Source organism: Oryctolagus cuniculus, chromosome 4 (assembly GCF_051225735.1).
Source record: "Oryctolagus cuniculus isolate XC-2025 breed Fujian yellow rabbit chromosome 4, ASM5122573v1, whole genome shotgun sequence".
Taxonomy (NCBI): domain Eukaryota; kingdom Metazoa; phylum Chordata; class Mammalia; order Lagomorpha; family Leporidae; genus Oryctolagus; species Oryctolagus cuniculus.
Window position 1 is genome coordinate 100,375,542 of NC_142870.1, and position 23,489 is coordinate 100,399,030.

Sequence of the window (23,489 nt, forward strand, 5' to 3'; positions counted from 1 at the left end):
GGTTAAGCTGCCACCTGTGATGCTGACACCCCATTTCTGATCCAGCTCCCTGCTAACGGCCTAGGAAAACAGTGGGAGGTGGCCCAAGTGCTTGGGTCCCTGCACCCACATGGGAGACCCAGAAAAAGCTTCTGACTTCAGCCTGGCCCAGCCCCAGACACTGTGGCCATTTGGGGAGTGAACCAGTGGATGGAAGACCTCTCTCTGTAACTCTACCTTTTAAATAAATAAAATAATTATAGAGTACAGGGAAATCCTTTGGAATTCCAAAAGTAATAATTCATTGCAAGGGGAGATGAAAAAAAAAATGAGAAAAACAATGATGACCATCACTCAAGTTTACTGCTACCAAGAATTCTATTGTAGTGTTAATATCACCATAAGTTCAGGTAGTATTATTCTCAAATCAGAATTGATTCAAATCACAAAAGAATGCAGTGGAAATGGTTCTGAAGGGACAAAACAAAAACAAAAACCTCAGAAGTAGCTAAAAAATTTAGGAAGCTTTTTCAAGTGAAGCTCATTAAGCTAAAATTACATACAACTACTTCAATGACTTATGATCAACAGACTTATCTAAAAATTATTAATGGCAAAGTTTTTATGGGACAAACTGTCAGTATGATGTGACTGTATGTTGCAGATTCATCAAAAAGCACAGAATTATATGGTTCTAAAATTGATTTACATCTTGAGCAGTTTAATCACAATCTCTGATCTAATTATGAACACCTGATGAAACATAACTCAGTAAAATACAAACTAAAAAAAAAAAAAAGGGTATTACTTAATGTTTCCTGAAAATTAAATTCCTGAAGCTGGATGTGTATCAATAAGTATAAGCAACAGAATTATCAAGAAACCAGGTGAATAACTAGGTCAGAGTCACGAAAAACACACAGGAACAAAGGTTAATGTCGTATAGAGTAACGGCAACAAGACTGGGCTGTGAGCCAAATAACCTGAATTCCACTAACAGGTTATATGCCCTTGGTCTCAGGACCATCCAATTTTCTGTTTCTACAAAAAGCAGAAACCCAAGAGTTTAGATCAGTTGGTTTTTAAGACTCCCTTAAATCTAAACTTAAAATTTCAAGTCTCTGAGAAATGTTTGTGTAAGACAGCCCTACCAGGAATGTTAAAATTAGAAGGTCTGGGTTTCTAGGAACAGGTGTACACATAAAACAAGACAGATAAAAGTGAAAAGTTTTGACAATACTTGTTGCAGCTGTGATTTTCACAACAGAGACAATTCCCATGGTTTGTGAAGTGGGAAAACCACTGGTCATAAACTGGTCTTCTCAACTATATTGAATAACTGGACAATAATATTGTTAGCAGCAATGCTTGTTAAATTCAAGGGCAATGATATAAATGTCTTCTTGATACTGCTATTTCAGATGCTGTGACTAACTGCAGTTGAATTGTGCTCACCCCAAATCGATGTTAAGTCCCATCCCTTAGAATCTAACCATATCTGGTGATAGGATCACTATCAAGCTAAGATGAGGTCACTAGGAAGAGCCCTAGTATGACAAGTGTTCTTCTAAGAGGTATAGATCCTCTCTCACCACAGCCTTCAGAAGGATGCAACTCTACCAATATCTTGATTTTGAACTTCTGGTCTCCATAACATTATTAATAGATTTCTGCTATTTAAGCAATCCAGTAAGCAGTAAATTGTTAGGTAGCCCCAGGAAACTAATATAGATGCTAAACATTAGTTTAACACTATCAGAAGTAATTTATACATTATCATGCCAGTAACTCCTTAACTCTCAGATTTAACTATATTCGTATTCAGTGGGCTTCTTAGTCAATAATCTGACATCAGAAGTTTGGGCATGACTTTACAGTTGTGCAACTGAAAATGAAATGTAAAGGTGTTATGACTTAGCTATGAAATGGTTAAATTTTTTGTCCAATCCCTTACCATCTCCTCCTCACCCCAGTCTTAAATTATTCAACACATAGATAGGGGCTTAAAAAACAAGCCAAAAACAAAGACTGTTCTTCCTACCCTAATACTGGCCTGCTAGTGTTATTAAAAGATTCACACAGAGCGCACTGATTGCCTAGGGGATAATTACTGATGGGAATAGGACTATCAGTGGGCTTTATTACATATTATGTTGCACTTCAGTTCTGGCAGTGCAATAATTCAATGATTTCATACACATAAAACAGAGCTTGTCTTGAGTTTAAAAGTTAATAGCACCTATTGTTAAGGAAGGAAAACTGTAACTAGTTTCTTCCATACATCTGTTTTTTTCTAATTCATAAAATCAGAGCGCAAGAAACTGGATGGGTATTACCAAGAACGGTTAAAACTATGAACTACATGCAATTGAAAATACCATATTTAAGGTACAATTATACATTTGGCATTTAATTTAGCAATGCCAAAAAAACTGGGCAATTAAAAACTTATTAAAGGCAAATCTCATTGTCACGTTTAAAGTCATCCATTTTAACATCTCCAAAAAAAAGTTCAATTTATTATTTTACAAAAACATTATGAAAATCAAAATAAAGAGAAAAATTAGGTTGTCTCATGAACTGCAATGTGACTTATTAAATCCCTTTCATTTCCAAACCTCATCAAGCAATCACTACATTTATGAGGCAAATCAGCAGAATGCTTGAAATCTAGATGAATTTTAAGATCTTCAATCTGTCCTGTTGAATATTCACAATACTGACATAAATAAATTCCTTCAGATAAATGTGAATTTAAATGCTTGCAATATTCTAGCATACTTGAAAACCCTTTTCCACAGTCATCACAAACATGAGGAAATATTTTAGTATGTTCAATAGCGACGTGCCTGTTAACATTTGTATGAAGTCTACTCCGAAAACCACACACTTGACATACAAAGAAGTTCTTACATTTGTCAAAGGTAATTTTGCTTAGGAGGCTGTATTGTCCATGTTCTCCATTGTTATACTTATCACTCAACTCTATTAGCTTACAGGCATGCTCATTCACCACATGGCTATGCAAGTCCTCAGGATCATTAGTTTCATGTTCACAGAACTGACACAAATACTGCTCATCACAGCTGTGCTCCTGGAAATGCAGGTAGAGTTCACTGCTTGAGGAGAACTGTACATCACACTGCTCACACCAATAGAGGTGATCACTGAAGTGGGTGTCCGCAATATGTTGGCTGAGGTTTTCAAAAATTACTGTCTTATAATCACAGTATTTACAGATGTAGGGGTCCTCTTCATGCAATTTTGCATGCTCAATCAGAAGCATGTTGGTAGAGAAACTTTCCTTGCATACTCGACACACATTTGAATCAGTACGTTTATGCTTCAGGATCATATGTTGCTTTAAATCAGAAAAATATTTGCTGTTGAACTCACATAGTTCACATTTATAGAGGCCACTGCTATTAGCTCTCAGTAAAGGCCATTTCTGCTGGGCAGTCACATTCAAAGCTTGGCTCTTGTCAAGAATTTTACAAAGTTTTGCCGGTGGCTCCTCATCAGTTTGGTCTTGGAGACTTTCCGAGGAATTGTTTTCTGTCTCTATATCATAATCCTCAGAAATTGCATGTACTTCTACAGCAATTGGAACATCTTCAGCAGTGTGAACTTCTATAGGACTCTCCTCCTGAGTTTGCTGGTTAACAGATTCAGGTGAATCACACTCTTCATCACAAATTTCAACATCAGCAGATTTTTCTAAGAAATACAACAAACCCATTACTATATTGCTACTACCAAGTAAAATCTGTTAGATAAACACAATTGGGCAAAAAGATATTTACCGTTTGCAGTTTTTTTTTTTTTTTTTCATTCATCTACACAATGCCAATGCTATTAACTAGTTTTGCTAACCTGTAGAAAAGCCAGTGTGGTCTAGAATTCTAAGTACAGGACTGGGAACCAGGTAGTTCTGATTTCTGTTTCTGGCTTTGATTCCATCTGTGAATTTTGGCAATTCATTTGCTGTCTCAGTATCAGAATCATCATCTGTAAAAAGAGATTTGGAAAAACACATCTATCACATCAAGTATTAGCTATTACAAAACAAGGCACAAATTATTTTTAATATAATTTTAAATTCCAATAGGAAGAAAGGATATATATTTAGCCACGAAAAAGAGATATCAGCTGTATATTCCAAACACAGAAAATCTCCCCAAATAACCAACTGCCTTTGCCTCTGTGCCCAAATGGACTAGAATACTGTTTTTGAAGTTATTTAGGATGTTATGTCTATAAATTACTGAGCCTGGGTAGACACTGGTACAACAGGCTCACCACTGCTTGGGACACCTGCATCCTATAACAGAGTGCCAGTTTAACTTCTGGCTACTCCAGTTCTGATCCTGTTAATGCAAGCTGAAGAGAGCCCCTGCAACCTATACGGGAAACCCAGATGGAGTTCTGGGCTCCTGGCTTTGGCCAGGCCCAGCCCTGGCTGTTGCTGGCATTTGGGTAGTGAACCAGTAGACAGAAGGGCTCTTTCTTTTAGTAGTTGAAAATAAACAAACTTTACAATGACCAAAGTAACACATCATTATTGTTACTAAAATCCATATTTTATCTACATTTCCTTTGCCAGTTTTTACCCATTATCTAGCTGTTCCCACCCAAAATACATATTACATTAACTCTCATGTCTCTCTAGGCTACTGTCAGCTAGGACAGTTTCCCACTATCCTTGCTTTTGATGACTTCTCACAGGTCTGAGGATCACTTGTCATGTATTTTGTAAGAAGCTCCACTAACTGAATGTTTACGTTTCTTTTCCCCCTCAGGATTAGACTAGAAGTATGGGTCAATGGGAAGTAGAGCAGGCAGGTAATCTACCATTTTTATCACCTCCTATCAAGATTACACACCATCAACAAGATTTGTGATTGTTGTAACTGCTGATGCTGTCTCCAATCAACACTGCAGTTTGTTTTCCCTACTCTACCTTTTGGAAGGAAATCATTATGTGCAGCCCACAATTAAGGAGTGGAGAGTTATGTTCCACCTCAAGAATGGAGTATCTACAAAAATTATTTGAAATTCTTCTGTGTGAGTTTTCTCTTCCCTCCTATTTATTTATTCAATCCCTCCTATTCATTTATTTAATCATTTATTCAATCAGGTTTGATATTTATTTTATACGTTGGGTTATAACTTAAAAAACAATTTTTTCTCATCTGGTTTCAGCTTTGGCTGTTAGGAGCTTCTTCAGTTGGTTTTGGGTTCATTCAATACAACCTGATCATGTTTGCATGTTTTGTTTTGGGATTTTTTTTAAGCACTTCCTTATTTTCCAGCACTACAAGATTGTCCAGGCTCATCCTGTATATTTTCTACCTCAGGTCTAAAATCAATTTTTCCATGAGGAGCTCTAGTTCCATTTATTGAATAACTGTATTAGAAACCAAGATATAGGCACAAAATGTGCTCGCTGCTATTGGTATGTTCTTTCTTTCAGTTTCTCTCAGCTAACAGGAAAAAGTGTGAGTGTGTATGTGTGCATTATCTCTTCAGTAAGCTAAACATGAATTCATATCAAGGCCTCTGACCTTATGTTTTATGTTTCTGTGCTTCTAAGAGGAGCCTAAGGGAACTGGAAGTATCAATGGTTGCAGAGGAGAAAAGTACAGGTTTTCATTGACCTAATGCTCTAGAAATGTCAGTAGAAAGTGCAAGATTGAAAAAGACCATGCCACACTCTGTTCTTGCCTTGTATAAGCCCTCCAGACTGAGAGGAAGAACCGTGCTTATTAACACCATTCTTTATCTTTCACCATCAAGGTGCCCAACTCTGGATCATTCCTGCTTTGCCAATTCTGAGCCAACTAAAACAGGTTTAGGAGAGTGTGGTTTTTATTTATATGTCTGAAATAATGCTAAAAATTATTTTGTTTTCTTATATTCTAACTAATATATAAGCAGTTGTTTGTTTTGAAATCCTCAATTACATTTTACCCATATCTTCAAATAGGGGAAAATATGTAAAAGTAATTTGAAGAAAAATATTTTGGAGAATATTAGTTATACCTTTGTTGTCAAAATATTTTAAGTCTGGCTGTCTCATAGAACAGACGCTATAACAATGATCAGAAAAAATTCCATTAAATCCATCTGCAATTCGGCTTATTCCAGAAGAATCTGAACATAAAACAAAATGAAAAAATTCAAGTACAATAAACACACACATTTAGTAAGCCATCCCGCCATCAAACATACAGATTTTCATAATTTTAATTATTGTATCTATAAGGAAAGTATATTTGTCTAAATTTTTAAAGCATTTTCATTTCAGATCTAATATTGACACTAAGCTTTTAAAGAGCCACAGATGAACACACTTTAAAATGTAACTTTGGGGGCCAGCACTGTGGCATAGGGGGTAAAGCAACCGCCTGCAGTGCCAGTATTCCATATGGGCACCAGTTCAAGTCCCTGCTGCTCCACTTCCGATCCAGCTCTCTATGGCCCAGGAAAGCAGTAGAAGATGGCCCAAGTCCTAGGGTCCCTTCACCCACGTGGGAGACCCAGAAGAAGCTCCTGGTTTCAGATCAGCACAGCTCTGGTCATTTGCACCATTTGGGGAGTGAACCAGTAGATGGAAGACTTCTTTCTCCCTCTCCCTCTGACTCTCCATAACTCTACCTTTCAAATAATCAATCTTTTATATATATATATAACTGAGGGGCCATTGCTGTGGCACAGTGGGGTAAAGCCCTGGCCTGCAGTGCTAGCATCCCATGTGGGTACCAGTTTGAGTCCTAGCTGCTCCACTTCTGATCCAGCTCCCTGCTAATGCGCCTGGGAAAGCAGTGGAGGATGGCCCAAGTGCTTGGCCCCTGCACCCATGTGGGAGACCTGAAAGAAGCTCCTGGCTCCTAGCTTTGGCCTGGCCCAGCCTTGGTTATTGCAACCATTTGGAGAATGAAACAATGGATAGAAGTCCTCTCTCTCTGTCTCTGCCTCTCTCTGTAACCTTGCCTTTCAAATAAATAAAATAATTAAATATATATATATAAAACTTTGAAACATACAAGGATATATTTGTCTTATAATTAGAATATCACAAAATATAAATATGATAAACACTGTGTTAGCTATACAAACAGAGAATTACCAGAAGATATGCCACAAATACAGGGAAAACATAACATATAGTATTCAACTCTGACTAAAATCTTGACTGGGAAGGACCAGAAAGTAGTGAACCAGACTTAAATTTCCTCAGATATAAAGAACAGGTAGGTTAGGAGACTAACAGGTGTGCCTGAGATGTACCACGTATGTGTACAGGAGGTGTATTACAGATGATCAATAAGATCCCTTTTCTCATAATGTCAAGACAGCAGAACCAACCTCAATCACAAAAAATGAAAGTTTCTTTTTTTTTTTTTTTTTTTTATTTTTTGACAGGCAGAGTGGACAGTGAGAGAGAGAGACAGAGAGAAAGGTCTTCCTTTGCAGTTGGTTCACCCTCCAATGGCCGCCGCGGCCGGCGCGCTGCGGCCGGCGCACCATGCTGATCCGATGGCAGGAGCCAGGAGCCAGGTGCTTTTCCTGGTCTCCCATGGGGTGCAGGGCCCAAGCACCCAGGCCATCCTCCACTGCCCTCCCTGGCCACAGCAGAGAGCTGGCCTGGAAGAGGGGCAACCGGGACAGAATCCGGCGCCCCAACCGGGACTAGAACCCGGTGTGCCGGCGCCGCTAGGCGGAAGATTAGCCTAGTGAGCCGCGGCGCCGGCCATAATTTCTTTTTTTTAAAAAAAGATTTATTTTTATTTACTTGAAAGACATAGTTACAGAGACAGAGACACAGAAAAAGAGAAGTCTTCCATCTGCTGGTTCACTTCCCAAATGGCCGCAATGGCCAGAGCTGAGTCAATCTGAAATCAGGAGCCAGGAGCTTCTTCTGGGTTTCCCACACGGGTGCAGGGGCTCAAAGACTTGGGCCATCTTCAACTGTTTTCCCAGGGCATAGCAGAAAGCTGGATCCAAAGTGAAGCAGCTGGGACTAGAACTGGCGCCCACATGGGATGCTGGCACTGCAGGCTGGGGCTTTAACCCACTGCACCACTGAAAATAACGTACAAGAGAAGTCTCACCTTTTCCCCCTCTCCCCTAACAATGCAAACTTGTTTCACTGAGGTATCTTAAGCACAGCTTGAGAATCAGATAGGCTACATGAGAAAGCAACCATGGAGGTGGACATTTGGTTGGTGTGTAGGATGCCAGTTGAGATTCCTGTTTCCCATACTGGAGTACCTGAGTTCCAATCCTAGCTCTGCTCAATTCCAGCTTCCTGCTGGTGTACATCCTGGGAAGCAGCCAAGTGATGGCTCAAGTGGTTGAGTTCCTGCCACCCATGAGGGAGACCCAGATTGAGTTCCTACCTCCCAGTTCTTGTCTGGCCCAATCCTGGCTATTTCAGTTATTTGGGGAGTAAACTAGAACTCATTTTGTCTCTAGCTCCCTCTGCTGCTCAAACAAATAAATATTTTAAATGAGACAATTATTATTTAAAAAAAATAACCTTGACTGTCTAACTTTAAATATCTATAAGTCTGAAGGAGGGTACTTGGTACAGCAGTTAAGAGGCCACATTAAATGCCCACATTCCATCAGAGTGCCTGGGTTCAAGTTTCAGCTTCCTGCTAACATACACATTGGGAGGCCGTGGTGATGGCTCAAGTACTTGGGTCCCTGCCACCCATATGTGAGATACAGACTGAATCCCCTGCTTCTGGCTTCAGCCTTGTTCAGTCCCACTGTTTTGGGCATTTAGGGTGTGAATAAGCAAATGGAAAACCTCTCTTGGTCTGTCTCTCTCTGCCTTTCAAACACATTAAAATATTTTTAAAAAAATTTTTTAAATAAAATAATATATGTAAAGTTCCGATGTGAGCTTAGCACATGGACAATGAGAAATATATATTAGGAAATCTATTTAAATTGTTCTCTTACCTAAAAATTGATCCAGACATTTAAATCTCATCTGATCATTTATGAGAAAGTAGATGGATTCCACAACTTTAAAATAACTCAGTTATATACTGACCTGAATAACGAGAAGGGTGTAAAGTCTTCCTTTTTCTTTTTTTAGGATACTCATTCATATCTTTTCAATCTAAAAAATGAAAAAAACATGTAGCAAGTCACAATTAACAACTGTTGATATAGTTATAAAAATTATTTCTAAGTGAAGAATTTATAGGCAATAGGAAATATGTGTGCCATGTGAAAATCTACCTTATAATAGAAATTTTGGATTACTTTCCCAGTCAAGTTTAAATGCAGAACTTTTGTTTGTTTTCTTGTACTTCCCAAAATACTATGACTAATTAAAAAAAAAAAATGCTTGAGGCCCAGGACTGTCCTTGTGATTGATCTCCTGTAACCTGCCATGGGACCTAGAAAAGACTGGCAAGGTCAGGCTCCTCCTTGCTCTGCCTGGGTTTTTAGTGTTGATGTAATCGTGAGAACTGGATAGTTCCAAATAACAGTAAACTTTATACTTAAATTATTATTATTATATATAAAAAAACCCATAATGCCTATAGCACCACATTAATATTAGGTTTAATAGGGAAATGGTGTTGTGGTGCAGCAGGTTAGGCTGCTGCCTGAGACATATGAGTGTCCTGACTGCTCCACTTTCTTTCTTTCTTTTTTTTTTTTTGATAGGCACAGTGGACAGTGAGAGAAAGAGACAGAGAGAAAGGTCTTCCTTTGCCGTTGGTTCACCCTCCAATGGCCGCCGCACTGCGCTGATCCGATGGCAGGAACCAGGTGCTTCTCCTAGTCTCCCATGGGGTGCAGGGCCCAAGGACTTGGGTCATCCTCCACTGTACTCTCGGGCCATAGCAGAGAGCTGGCCTGGAAGAGGGGCAACTGGGACAGAATCCGGCGCCCCGACCGGGACTAGAACCCGGTGTGCCAGCGCTGCAAGGCTTGGCGCCGGCCCCTGCTCCACTTTCAATCCAGCTCCCTGCTAATGTACCTTGAAAAGCAGCAGCAGATGGCCTAAGCACTTGGGGCCCTGTACCCACATGGGAGACCTGGGTGGAATTCCAGTCTCCTGGCTTGCAGCTATTTGGGGAATAAACCAACAGACAGAGACACTTTCTCTCTCTGCATCTCCCTCCATCTCTGCAACTCTGCCTTTCAAATAAATAAATGAAAAGTCTTATAGGCATATTTCCTACAACTGGGAATATTTTCATACAGAAGATACATTTCCAGCCGGCGCCGTGGCTCAATAGGCTAATCCTCCACCTTGCGGCGCCGGCACACCGGGTTCTAGTCCCGGTTGGGGCGCCGGATTCTGTCCCGGTTGCCCCTCTTCCAGGCCAGCTCTCTGCTATGGCCAGGGAGTGCAGTGGAGGATGGCCCAGGTGCTTGGGCCCTGCACCCCATGGGAGACCAGGAAAAGCACCTGGCTCCTGGCTCCTGCCAGGATCAGCGCGGTGCGCCGGCTGCAGCGGCAGCCATTGGAGGGTGAACCAGCGGCAAAGGAAGACCTTTCTCTCTCTGTCTCTCTCTCACTGTCCACTCTGCCTGTCAAAAAAAAAAAAAAAAAAAAAAAAAAAAAAAAAAAAAAAAAAAAAAAAAAAAAAAAGATACATTTCCTTAAAAAATACTGTCACAAATCTGTATTGGCCCCATGGCTTCCAGGAAAACTAGCATTGACACACAGAATCTCAAAATATAATTTAAAAAAATTCCTTTTTTATATAATCACATTAAATATTCTACTTTGAACAGAACAGGTATAGTAACTACTTTATGATTAAATGCCAATGAACTGTTAAAAATTAACTAGTTTCACCACATTTTACTTACTTGGTATAATTCTTAATTCTGTAGTGAGAAAAAAAAACGAATTACAGGGAAGTGTCCTCATATGGTAAAAAATGCCTGTAAGTAAACCATGACAGAAATTATATCAACAAAAATGTGGCTCATTTCCAAGATTCAGGAATATCATGGTACCAGACCTTTAGTCAGCTGGAAAGTTATACAGAATGAATTCAGGTATAATATTATTTTGAATATATTATACTTACTAGTAAAAATTGTATATGTTGCTAAGTATGTGTTACATGCAAACTTTTCTTATTTTTTGGAAATCAAATTTACCTTCTAAAGCTAAATCTTGACACCAAAATAGGAATATAAATTTGCATAATTTATTCAGCTATAAGGAAAAATAGGTACATGAAAGCAAACATTAAGTCTAAGACTTTTCACTGTTAAGATTCTCGTAGATTTAATAACACAAGTTAAAATAACAATAATTTACTGAACATCTATTATGCACTCATATAGTAATAAGACAGTGTTTTTTCAGTTCATTAAGCATTCTTCTAATCCTTATTCTATTTCATCATCACAACAATCCTATGGGGTACCCAAAGGAACTTCTACCAAACCCACCTCATTTTTACCGATGAGGAAACAGATTCAGTGAAAGCCAAGTCAACAAAGTGGCAGAACCAGGAATGAAAACTCATGTCTTCGGACTCCTGAGCATTTTACGTATGTAAATCTTCACTGCTAAGCACTGCCCCAGCAAGTTACATTTTGCTTTCAGTTCTTACTTCGTCACCAGTTGTGATGAAGGGAAGAGAATCACCTAAAGAAACTGACAACCATGAGATTAACAGAAATGTTGTGATATGCTTCACACTTCATGTTCTACCTGTGTTAAAAGTATAGAGGGGCCAGTGCTGTGGCATAGTGGGTAAAGCCACCACCTTGAATGCTGGCATCCCATATAGGCGCCTGTTCGAGTACTGGCTGCTCTACTTCTGATCCAGCGCTCTGCTATGGTGTGGGAAAGCAGTAGATGTCCCAAGTCCTTAGGTCCCTGTACCCACGTAGGAGACTTGGAAGAAGCTCTTGGCTCCTAACTCGAGATTGGCTTAGCTCTGGCCATTGCAGCCATCTGGGGAGTGTACCAGTGGAAGACTTGTCTCTCTCTGTCTGCCTCTATCTCTCTGTGACTCTGTTTTTCAAATAAACAATATTTAAAAAATAAACTGAAAAGAAGGGGGGGGGGGTCGATGCTATGATGCAGTGCGTTAAAGTGCTAGCCTGCAGTAGGCATTCCATATGGGTGCTGATTCGAGTCTTGGGTGCTCCACTCTCAACCCAGCTCCCTGCTAATGTGTCTGGGAAGGCAGTGGAGGATGGCCCAAGTCCCTGGGCCCCTGCACCCACGTGGGACACCAAGAAACTCCTGGCTCTTATAGGCATCTGGGGAGTAAACCAATGGATGGAAAACCTCTTTCTATCTCTACCTCTCTCTGTAACTCTGCCTTTCAAATAAATAAAATAAATCCTTCTTAAAAAAAAAAGCATCAAGAAGACACTAAAAACTGTTATTTTTTCAGAATACATTTCAATTTCTTTAGGGCTTGAATAAGAAAGAGGAAATCAAGCATGTATTAAAACCAGTGTTGTAAGCCAGCCAGGACTCAAACTGTGAAGTGATAGAAAAGTAGGACCACCGATCATAGAGGGTTCAACTCCTACTTAAGTCAAAACAACATTGAAAAATGCTTATTAGACCTCCTTTCAGCACAGTAGTAAGATGCCCCTCCAGAGCAAAACTGCTAACCACTCTTCACTTCACCAAACATTTTTATGTACCTTTTGCATGCATAATCAACACGTTTGGCATTTTACTCATACACCCTATGCACATAACATGCTACTACTGCAGGAATATCAGAAGATTAAAACATAACAAAAATAGAATCCATTCACCCACTGTTCATTTTGTTGTATATTATCTAGACTTTTTCCTATGCTTTTATTTTTACTTTTTTTATTTTACTTTTTCCTATGAGTTTATATTTTAAACTTACAAAATATGGCATCATCCCACAGGAAACTTTTTTTTTAAGCACCTTACACAATACACGCCAGCCTCTGTCATTTTTGTTTTCTAAGGTTTCATATATTTATTCCTGAGCCAACCCAACTAGTTACGGCCCCAACCAAATATGTACGGTTGTCCAGGTATGTCATTTAAAACACACACACACACACACACAAGAATATATATACACAAAAAACACAATACCCATGATAGTGTTTATCAAATCACTGAACCTTTTATAGGCCTTTCAGGCAACGTGGTCTTTCTTCCTAACATGTATAGTAAGTCTTCGCAAAAAAAAAAAAAAAAAAAGGCACATTTTAAACGAGTTAACAGGGCTAAAGTTTCCTTTTCATCCTAATAAAAGTATATATTTTCTAGATTTTAAAAGAAACAAAACATAAAAATGGCTGCATAGGAGCTTCAACTAGAGCCCTCCACATGTCAGCGAATGTACTGAAAATACCTGGTCAAATATTCGAATAGCTACTGTTCAGGCACGACTCTATTATCTCTTTGCAGAAATAAGCTTCTTCAAAGGACTCGTGTCCCTAGGCCCTACTTGAAAGCAAAACCAGAAAGGGCTTAAAAGCACCCGAGCGAGAGGGGAGTCTCTGGGTGGCAGGGCCGATGCCCGCTTCCCGCGGCGACAACTTGCGGAGCGCAGCGGGCTGCGGCGCGGGAGGGCCGCGAAGCCGCCGGGCAGTGCCGGGGGCCAGCGTGGCACCCTAGGGCGGCCGGAGCCCAGAGGCCCAAGCTCAGCTGCCCTCCACCGGGCCCGGCAGGAGTCGCCCGGACCAGTAGCCGCCAGCCCAGCGCCACGCACCCGCCTCGCCGGGCCTGCGACTGACGGCCAGAGCTGAGGGCACGCTGAAGCCCCGACCCCAAGGGAGCTGTAAGGAAAGCAGCAGCTGAGAGCCGAGGCGAGGTGGGGCCGAGGCGTCCTTCGCCGGGCCTGGAACTGCCTTCGGGATGGGGGAGGGGAAGCCCTCCCGCCGTAAAACGAAGACAGGGTTTCAGTTTCAAACAAGCCATCCGGTCTTTCCAGCCCTCTCCCGTCGGGAGATGCGCCCGCACGCCTGCGTCCCCTGCAGCGGTCTAGCGCCCAGTCCGCCCGCTCCTCCCTCACACTCACCAGTGCCTGCGGGCCCGCCAGGCCGGTCCGGGCGTAGCTCTGAGGGGCGGTGCGGCCTTACCCGCGGGCGCAAGGCGGCGGGCGCACGGCGGCGGCGCTCTGGCTCTCGCGCTCCCGGGCACTCAGCCGGGCCAGCCCCTCTCCTTTGCGCGCGCCCCACGCCCTGTCCGCCAGGCCCCAGCTCCGCGGCCGCACTCACTGCCTCGTTCCGCGCCTGCGCCGCGCACCTCAGGGGCCCGCCGAAAGGGCGGGGAGGTGACGAGGTGAGTTGGGGGCAGGGGACCGGGCTGCGCGGCCACACGGCACACCGGGCTTGGGAGGGACCACCGGCCGGCAGCCCCGGGGGTGGCCCCGAGGCCCGCGCCCCCTGCCGGCTTCTCTGCGCCGCCGCGGGCCGCTCCCGAGCGGGGTGCGGCCCCTGCGGAGCGCGGCGGGGGCTTCCAGTCGCTGGAATTGCGGCCCGCCTGGCTGCGCGACGACCTTGACCTGCCTGTCCCCAGCCCTCCCTCCCGCCCTGGAAGAAGTGGAAGGCGCGCCGCCCGCGAGAGTCACCCTCTCCCCACCCTGCCCCTCCCGGGGACGCGCGACAATGGCCTTGTCCGGATTAGGCCGGGCAGATGGCGTTCTGTAACCCTAAATAAGCCAGCAGCCTGTGGGGGACGGAGAGAGCGGGACCGCGTCGTGGCTTTTGCGACGCCCGAGAACCTCACAGAGCTGGGATGCTCGTTACCGGGCTTGAGGGAGGACCCCTTGAAGGTCCGTGAGTCAATCCTTAGGTCTCCGCCCGGTTCGTTGGGTCAGGAAATCTTGGTGGAATGAATGTAAAGTTTCTGGAGATTGGTTTCGATTATTTAAATCGTGTTCTGACCTTGAGTTTCTGGGAACAGATGTAGGGAGGATTAAAGGAATCCCAGTGGGGCCTCCAAAATAAATAAATGAGCAAAAATATATTTGTGAACACCATTTCAAAAACAATCACTTTAAAAATGTGGTCATGTGTTTAATCTTTTTTGACAACCGGTCGAGGTTGTTAGTTCCAATTTACAAATTAGAAAAAGTGGGCTTGTGAGGGGCTAAAGTCTCCGGCCTTAACTCCTTTTTGTAACCTGCACAACTGGGGTTCAAATCTTTGTTAAGTGGATGAATGAAGCCCTTGTGGATTATCGGGTGCCCAAGGTCACTGGGAAAGTCGGGGCTGCAGGGCGGTGCTATTTCTGGGAACCACGCGCTGATCAACCGATCAACTGCTGGAAAGGGAGAATCACAGCCCTTCCGCAAGCAAGCCCCTTCACTCCGTCCCAGGGGATAAAGACCTGTTTGAAAAACTAGTTTCAGTCTATTACCTCAGAACTTTTGCGTGTGACTCATCCCAAATAAGTGAATATTCATGCATGCTAGCATAGCCAGAATAAAGTAAAAGAGATTTAGAAGAACCCTCAGTCCTAGTAGGAGTAGGACCTGGCACAGAATAGAAAAGCATACAAGTTTGTGAAAGTTATAAAATACAGCATGTATCTTTTGCTCTCTGGTGTGGCTGGGCTTTTTCCCTCCCTGATACATTGGAAGCCACAAGAGGGTGTCCTGACACCATCTTGAGTTAGTGATTTGTTCACATAGAGCCTTGTGTCAATCTTTATATTTTGGATGTTTCGTTTTAAAATATTTTGTGGTATGAGCACCCCCACTTCCACAAGTGTATTATCTTAAAAAATCCTCACAGTTACCACTTAGAAGAGCCTTAAAATGTTCAGATATCATTTATTAAAAAATATTTATTTGACAGGTGGAGTTACAGAGAGAGAGAGAGAAAGGTCTTTCATCTACTGGTTGACTCCCCAAATGGCTGCAACAGCAGAGCTGGGCCGATCCAAAGCCAGGAGCCAGGAGCTTTTGGGCCTCCCACGCGGATGTGGGGGCCCAAGAACTTGGGCATCTTCTACATTCTAGGCCACAGCAGAGAGGTGGATAGGAAGAGGAGCAGACAGGTCTTGAACTGGTGTCTGTAAGGAATGCTGGCGCTGCAGTGGAGCTTAGCCTAGTACGCCACAGTGCCAGCCCCTCAGCTAACATTTAATGTAATCACAAATTGAACACAACATAAAGTTCTTGGATTAGTTGCAATGTTGTGGCTCTCTTTTCTTCTCTTCCTCCAGGGCAGGGAGGCAGCTGGGAAAACAAACAAACAAACAAACAAAAAAAAACCCTGAAATCTCATAAGAGTACCAAATGGTTTTTTTGTTAAATACTTTTATAATTTTGGTATAGAGGGCATTCAAGCATCGTTCTTCCAATTTTGTCCACCCTTGTAGAATACAAGCACACTTCATTTTATTGTGCTTCACTTTGAGGATACTGTAGTTTTTACAATTGAAGGTTTGTGACAACCCTGAACCCGGCAAATTTGTTGACACCATTTTACCAACAGCATTTGCTAACTTTGTGTCACATTGTGGTAATTCTTGTAACATTTCAAACTTTTTCATTATTATATGAACAGTAGATCTTTGATCAGTGATTTTTTCTTTACAGGTTTATTTATTCGAAAGGTAGAGTTACATAGAGAGTAGAGAGATCCTTCATCCACTGTTTCATTCCCTGAATGGCTGCAATGGCCGGGGCTGTCCCATCCTGAATCCAGGAGCCTGAAACTATCTGGGTTTCCCACAAGGGTGGCAGGGACCCAAGTAGTTGTACTATCTTCAGCTGCTTTTCCAGGCATGTTAGCACAGAGCTAGACAAGAAGTGGAGCAGCTGGGACTTGAACTGTGCTCTTTTTTTTTCTTTTTAAGATTTTTTTTTTTTTAAATTTATTTGAGAGGTAGAGTTACAGACAGTGAGAGGGAGAGACAGAGAGAAAGGTCTTCCTTCCGTTGGTTCACCCCCAAATGGCCGCCACGGCCAGAGCTACGCCGATCCGAAGCCAGGAGACAGGTGCTTCTTCCTGGTCTCCCACGAGGTTGCAGGTGCCCAAGCACTTGGGCCATCCTCCACTGCCTTCCCCGGCCACAGCAGAGAGCTGGACTGGAAGAGAAGCAGCCGGGACTAGAATCCGGCACCCATATGGGATGCCGGTGCCGCAGGCAGAGGATTAGCCAAGTGAGCCACAACGCCAGCCCTGAGCTGTGCTCTTTAATGTTACTATTCTAATTGTTTGGGGGTACCTTGAGCCATGTTCATGCAAGATGACAAACTTAATTGATAAACGCTGTGTGTGTTCTGATTGCTCTACCTAGGACCTTTCTGTTGACTCTCTCCCTCTCTTCAGGATTTCCTATTTCCTAAGACAGCACAATATGGAAATTAAGCCAATTAATAGCTCTGCAATGGCCTCTAAGTTTTCAAGGGAAAGAGTCACAGCTCTGCTTTAACTCAAAAGCTAGAGGGGCTGGTGCTGTGGCATAGCAGGTAAAGCCAGTGTCCACAGTGCTGGCATCCCGTATGGGCGCAGGTTCAGCTGCTCCACTTCGATCCAGCTCTCTGCTATGGCCTGGGAGAGCAGTAGAAGATGGCCCAAGTGCTTGGGCCCTAGCACCAATGTGGGAAACCTGGAAGAAGCTCCAGGCTCCTGGTTTCAGATCGGCCCAGATCCAACCATTATGGCCATTTGGAGAGTGAACCAGCAGATGGAAGAATTTCTCTCTCTCTCTCTGTAACTCTGCTTTTCAAATAAATAAATGAATCTTTTTTTAAAAAAAAAGCAAAAAAAAACAAAAGCTAGAAATAATTATGCTTGTGAAGAGGTATGTCAAAAGCCAACACAGGCTGAAATCTGTGTCCCTTGTACCAATTAGCCAAGTTTGAATACAAACAAAGTAATTGGAAGAAATTAAAAGTGCTACTCTAGAAAAATGTATGAATGATAAGATACTAGAAAAGCCTTACTGTTGTCATAGAGAAAGTTTTAGTGGTCTGGTTAGAAAATAAAACCAGTCACAGGTTCCCTTAAAGGCTAATCCAGAACAAGTTCCTAATGATCTTCAAGTCTTCAAAGTCTGAGAGGTGAGGAAGCTGCAGAAGAAAAGTTTGAAGCTTTGGTTGAGGTTCGTTCATGAGGGTTAAGAAAGGAAGCCCGTGTCTGTCACATGAAAGTGCAAGGTGAAGCAGCAAGTGCTGATTGGCAGAGAGGCTGCACCAAGTTATCTAGAACTGGCTAAGATCCTTGATGAAGGTGGTTATGCTAACTCAGACTTTCTGTGTAGATGAAACAGCCTTAGGCAGAAGCTGCAAATAGAACTTTCATAGCTGGGGAGGACAAGTCAACACCTGTCTTCAAGGTTTCAAAATGCAGGCCAACTCTCCTGTATTAGGGACCCTAATACAGTTGGTGCCTTTAAGTTGAAGCTAATATTCATTTATCACCAGGACCCTTAAGAGTTATGCTAACTCTACTCTGCCTATTTTGTTTGTTTGTTTACCTATATTCTATAAATAAAACAACCAAGTCTGGATGATAGAACATCTATTTATAACATGATTTAGTGACTATTTTAAGCCCACTGTTGAGATCTATTGCTTAGAAGAAAAGATTCCTTTCAAAATATTGCTGTTCAGTGACTATACCTTGGTACCCAAGACCTCTGATAGAGATGTATGTTGAGATTTATGTTGTTTTCAGGCTTATTAACTCAACATCCATTCTGTAGCCAATGGATCAAGGACTAAGTTCAACTTTCAAATCTTATTTAAGAGATTCTGGAGTTAGTGTTCTGACACAGCCAGTTAAGCTACCACTTGGGATTCCAGCATCCCATATTGGAGTGCTGGTTCATGTGCAATCCAGTTTCCTGGTAACATGCCTTAGAAGGCAGCAGAAGATGGCCCAAATACTTGGGCCCCTGCCACCAATGTGGGAGACCAACATAGAGTTCCTGGCTCCTGGCTTCAGCATAGCCTAGCCCCAGCTGTTGTGGCCATTTGGGAAGTGAACCAGAAAAAATGGAAGCTCTTTTTGTCTCTTTGTCACCTTGCCTCTCAAATAAATAAATCTTTAAAATAAAATAAAGACTTATTTATTTATTTGAAAGGGAGAATTAATAGAGAAGCAGAGGCAGAGGTCTTTCATCTGCTGTTTCATTCTCCAAATGGCCATAATGGTTGGATCTGGGCCAATCTGAAATCAGGAGCCAGGAGTTTTTTCCAGATCTTCCACACAGGTGCAGGGGCCCAAGGACTTGGGCCATCTTCTACTGCTTTCCCAGGCCATAGCAGAGAGCTGGATTGGAAGTAGAGCAGCTGGGACTCAAACTGGTGCCCATATGGGATGCTGGCACTGCAAGCAGTGGCTTTACCAGTTATGCCACAATGCCAGCCCTAATAAATCTTTATTTTTTTAAAAAAGAATATATGTTATTATATAATGAAGAAAATAGGAAAGTATAAAGAGCAAAAGAAAAATGTACCATAGGGGATGGCCCTATGGCGCAGGAGGTTAAGTCACTATCTGCAATGTTGGTATCTATTTGGGTGCCAGTTTAAGTCTGGCTTCTCCACTTCTGATCCAGTTCCTTGCTAATGTACCTGGGTAAGCAGCAGAAAATGGCCCAAGTCCTTGAGCTCCTACACCTACATGGGAGACCTGCATGGTGTTCCAAGCCCCTGGTTTCTGCCTGGTCTAGTCCTGGCCATTGCAGCTGTTTGGGGAGTGAACCAGCAGATGGAAGAGCGCTTTCTTTCTGTGGCTCCTTATCTCTGTAATTCTGGCCTATAAATAAATAAATAAATCTCTATCTATCTTTAAATAGAAAAATGTACCATAATCCTACAACTCCGAGCTAATCCATGGGATACATTTTCTCCATGTCTTTCCATTTTTTTTTTACCTGTATACATATCTAAATTTCTTCCAAATTAGAGTGTTATTGTTTATTTTGCTTTGTAACAGTTTCTCCTCACCATTTAATATGGCATGATCATCCCTTATGCTATTAAAATATTAATGGCACCTTAGAACCACTATAAGTGATTATAGAGTTAAATAGTGGACTTTCATTGGCTGGTGCTGCGGTGCAGCAGGTAAAGCCACCGCCTGCAGTGCCAGCATCCTATATGGGTACCAGTTTGAGTCCTGGCTGTTCTACTTCTGATCCAGCTCCCTGCTAATGTACAGAGGAAAGCAGTAGAGGATGGCCCAAGCCCTTGGGCCCTGTACCCATGTGGTAGACTCAGAAGAAACTTCAGGCTCTTGGCTTAAGATTGGCCCAGCTTTGGCCATTGCGGTCATCTGGGGAGTGAACCAGTGGATGGAAGATCCTTTTCTCTCCCTGCCTCTGCCTCTACCCCTCTGTAACTCTGCCTTTCAAATAAATAAATAAATCTTTTTAAAAAAAGTGGAAAGTCATGTCATTTCCAGTTTAAAAAATATTTTTCCCATTTAGTTTGTTTTCTTATACTTTTTTTTTTACAGGCTGTGTATCTTTTTTTTTTCTTAAAGATTTATTTTATTTATTTATTTGAAAGGCAGAGTGACAGAGGGAGGGAGGAAGAAAGAGATCTTTCATACATGGGTTCACTCCCCAAATCATCTCAGTGACCAGGGCTGGGCCAGGCAGAAGTCAGGAGCATGGAAGTCTATCCTGGTCTCCTATATGGGTGCAGGGGCCCAAGCACTTGGTCCATCTTCCACTGCTTTCGCAGGTGCATTAGCAGGGAACTGGACTGGAAGTGGAGCAGCCAGGTCTCAAAATCAGGGCCCATATGGGATGCTCGTGCCACAGGTGGAGGCTTAACCTGCTACGCCACAATGCTGGCCCTACCTCATTGATTTTTTTTTTTTTTTAAGATTTATTTATTTATTTAGAGGTAGACTTACAGACAGAGAGAGGGAGAGACAGAGAAAAGTCTTCCATCTGTTGGTTCACTCCCTAAATGGCTTCAGTGACCAGAGCTGAGCATATGTGAAGCCAGGAGTCAGGAGCCTCCTCTGGGTCTCCCATGTGGGTGCAGGGGCCAGAGGACTCGGGCCATCTTCTACTGCTTTGCAAGGTCATAACAGAGAGCTGGATTGGAAGAGGAGCAGCTGGGACTAGAATCAGTGCCCATATTGGATGCCAGCACCATAGTCGGAGGCTTAGCCCACTACACCACAGTGCCAGCCCCCTCATTGATTTTTTTATGTAAATTATATTTTAGGATAAAGATTTGTTTTATTTATTTGAAAGAATTAGAGAGGTAGAGACAGAGAAGAAGAGAGTCTACTGGTTCAGTCCTCAAATGGCCACAATGTCCAGGGCTGGGCCTATACAAAGCCAGGAGCCAGGAGCTTTTTTTCAGATCTCCCACATGGGTGCAGGGGCCCAAAGACTTGGGCCATCTTCTGATGCTTTCCCAAGCACATTAGCAGGGAGCTGGATCAGAAATGAAGCTCAAACCAACAGTCATGGCATGCTGGCGTCAAAACTGGCAGCTTAATCCTCTGTGCTACAATGCCATCCCACCCTTCTCTTTTTGTGAACCTCATCCCTGGTGGCCTGTTCAGACTCTACTGGAACAAGGTCTCAGCTTGACTGCAAAACCTTTCTGTTCAGTGTTCAATTTTCAGTCTTACTCTTCATTTTTGCTTTAGCTGTGGGAATAACAATCAGTAAATCCAGGAAATCACATTAGTCCTTGTTAGAAAGTTAATAACAATATCTTATAAAGTGTTTCTGTGGCACTTTTCATGATCTAGAGCATTGATCATATTTACAGCACTTGGGACTGAAGGTCAAGTGTTGTATCCATTTGATAGACTTGAATTTAGACACACATATCTGCAAAGATCTGAGGGATGGAACACATCAAGAGAAACTGAGAATAAAAGATGATGAAGGAAGACTTTCCATGTTATCCCTAGGAAGAAAATTCATTGTATAGGTCTAGGGTAGGTATGGGTGGTTGACTCAGCAATATCCAATTTTGTAATGCTGTCCACTTTTCAGGCATAGGAGAGATTATATTGCCTGACCTGCATGAAGTTAGAGATAGCTGTATGACTTGCTTTGACCATTGAAATATCAGTAGAAGTGTTATGTGTCACTTCTCAGTAGAGACATTTCATTTCCATTACTCAGTTCCTTAGGTCTCCCTTCAGTGGTGGAGTCATCTGGACCCATAGCAAACATGTGAACTTGAAACAAACTTTGTTTTGTTTGAATGCTTAGCTTTTGGGATAGTTTGTTATTGCAGATTCATCTAGATTAATTTAACACACATTTATTAAAGCCTACTACTTTCAAGATAAATATGGAAGTCACTGTAGAGAAGGCAATTGAAAAATATGTTTTTAATCTCTTTTATGGCAGTCTTACAGAATGACATCAAAAAATCTTTGTAAATCTGTTAAAACTGCAAGTTACTGGGCAAATTTTCATGCTGCAATTCTCATGTCTTAACACCGAGTGGTGCCACATACTAAATGTTATCTGTGGGAACAGCTTGCTTTATTTTTTTTTTTTTCTCAAGTGAAAAGCAGTTTTATGAAAAAGCAGTTTTATGAATTCTTAACCTGCTCCAGATTCACTTAGTAATAATTCAGCAGAAAAGCTTGTTTGTGGAAAGTCGACTAAACAGGTGCTCAGGAGAACAGCTATGATGATCAAGAATGTCCACAGCGTTTACCTACCTTGAACTTTGGATTATCCTAAATCGATACTGCTTTTCCTGTTGTTGCCAATGGGAGTAAAAAAGCTCCAAAGCATAATTATTTGTAATAACCTCTAATCACAACATAAACAACCTCTTTGCAGGGGCACAGGAGAGTTCCGTGGTGTTTTTCCAGGTAGACTGTATGTTCTGTAAAGATAGGAAAAGTGGGCCGGCGCCGCGGCTCACTAGGCTAATCCTCCGCCTAGCGGCGCCGGCACACCGGGTTCTAGTCCCGGTCGGGGCGCCGGATTCTGTCCCGGTTGCCCCTCTTCCACGCCAGCCCTCTGCTGTGGCCAGGGAGTGCAGTGGAGGATGGCCCAGGTGCTTGGGTCCTGCACCCCATGGGAGACCAGGAAAAGCACCTGGCTCCTGGCTCCTGCCATCGGATCAGCGCAGTGCGCCGGCCGCAGCGCGCCGGCCGCGGCGGCCATTGGAGGGTGAACCAACGGCAAAGGAAGACCTTTCTCTCTGTCTCTCTCTCTCACTGTCCACTCTGCCTGTCAAAAAAAAAAAAAAAAAAAAAGATAGGAAAAGTGTGTGTCTGCCTTGTTTACTTCCAGTTAAAGCCTAGTACACTGCTGCTACAGAGGGATCACCTAATAAATATGTATTATGTGAATGATGGACACAAGGAAGGAATGCACAAAATCCCTAGCACAATGTAAATATTCATACAATGTCTAGTTCATTCTATGTGTTCAAAGTTATGTTTAATAGCAAAAGGTTTGTTAACATTTCTTCTCATTTTAATGTTTGTCAAAAATACGTTTTGAAATTTGAAGTCATTGATTTGAAATCAGAAAACTGATGTCGAATTTATGGTAGTATCAATTGTTTAGTTATCGTTACAGCTTCAAA

The 23,489-nt window shown here is 42.5% G+C and overlaps 2 protein-coding genes across 9 annotated transcripts in view; one reads left to right on the plus strand and one right to left on the minus strand.

The window, feature by feature from the left end:
• Positions 1–338: 338 nt before the first annotated feature.
• On the minus strand, positions 339–14,149 carry ZNF639 (zinc finger protein 639). 4 transcript variants are annotated; one of them, XM_008266534.5, is made up of 7 exons: positions 14,010–14,149; positions 11,425–11,632; positions 10,831–10,905; positions 9,047–9,115; positions 6,022–6,132; positions 3,853–3,987; positions 339–3,696 (listed from the first exon to the last, which is right to left on the minus strand). In XM_008266534.5, the coding sequence occupies exons 4-7, from the start codon at positions 9,102–9,104 to the stop codon at positions 2,543–2,545; spliced, it is 1,458 nt and encodes a 485-aa protein (XP_008264756.1). In that variant the 5' UTR covers positions 9,105–9,115; positions 10,831–10,905; positions 11,425–11,632; positions 14,010–14,149; the 3' UTR covers positions 339–2,542. The 4 variants fall into 4 exon arrangements, with proteins under 4 accessions (XP_008264756.1, XP_008264757.1, XP_002716486.1 ...); XM_008266535.4 differs by having other exon boundaries at positions 11,425–11,623; positions 14,010–14,144; XM_002716440.6 differs by lacking the exon at positions 10,831–10,905.
• The window catches only part of LOC138849333 (uncharacterized), a 68,886-nt gene continuing 59,100 nt past the window's right edge, over positions 13,704–23,489 (plus strand). For 4 of the 5 annotated variants that reach the window (XR_016233221.1, XR_016233222.1, XM_089332141.1 and 1 more), the window contains exon 1: positions 13,704–14,272. Coding sequence is in view for 2 of the 5 variants with exons in the window: in XM_089332141.1 (XP_089188267.1) it covers positions 13,847–14,272 (426 nt within the window). In the remaining 3 variants the exon portion in view is untranslated. Of the gene's footprint in view, positions 14,273–14,590; positions 14,766–23,489 lie in introns of those variants that run through there. The other variant, XR_016233223.1, reaches the window with a different exon arrangement.

Excerpts from the sequence above, each read along its gene's own strand:
- ZNF639 (XM_002716440.6), bottom strand. The coding sequence starts at position 9,104 with ATGAATGAGTATCCTAAAAAAAGAAAAAGGAAGACTTTACACCCTTCT. Across the intron at positions 6,133-9,046 it reads ACACCCTTCTCGTTATTCAG|ATTCTTCTGGAATAAGCCGA; the intron begins GTCAGTATATAA and ends TTTTATGTTCAG. Across the intron at positions 3,988-6,021 it reads AAAATATTTTGACAACAAAG|ATGATGATTCTGATACTGAG; the intron begins GTATAACTAATA and ends CTCTTTTTACAG.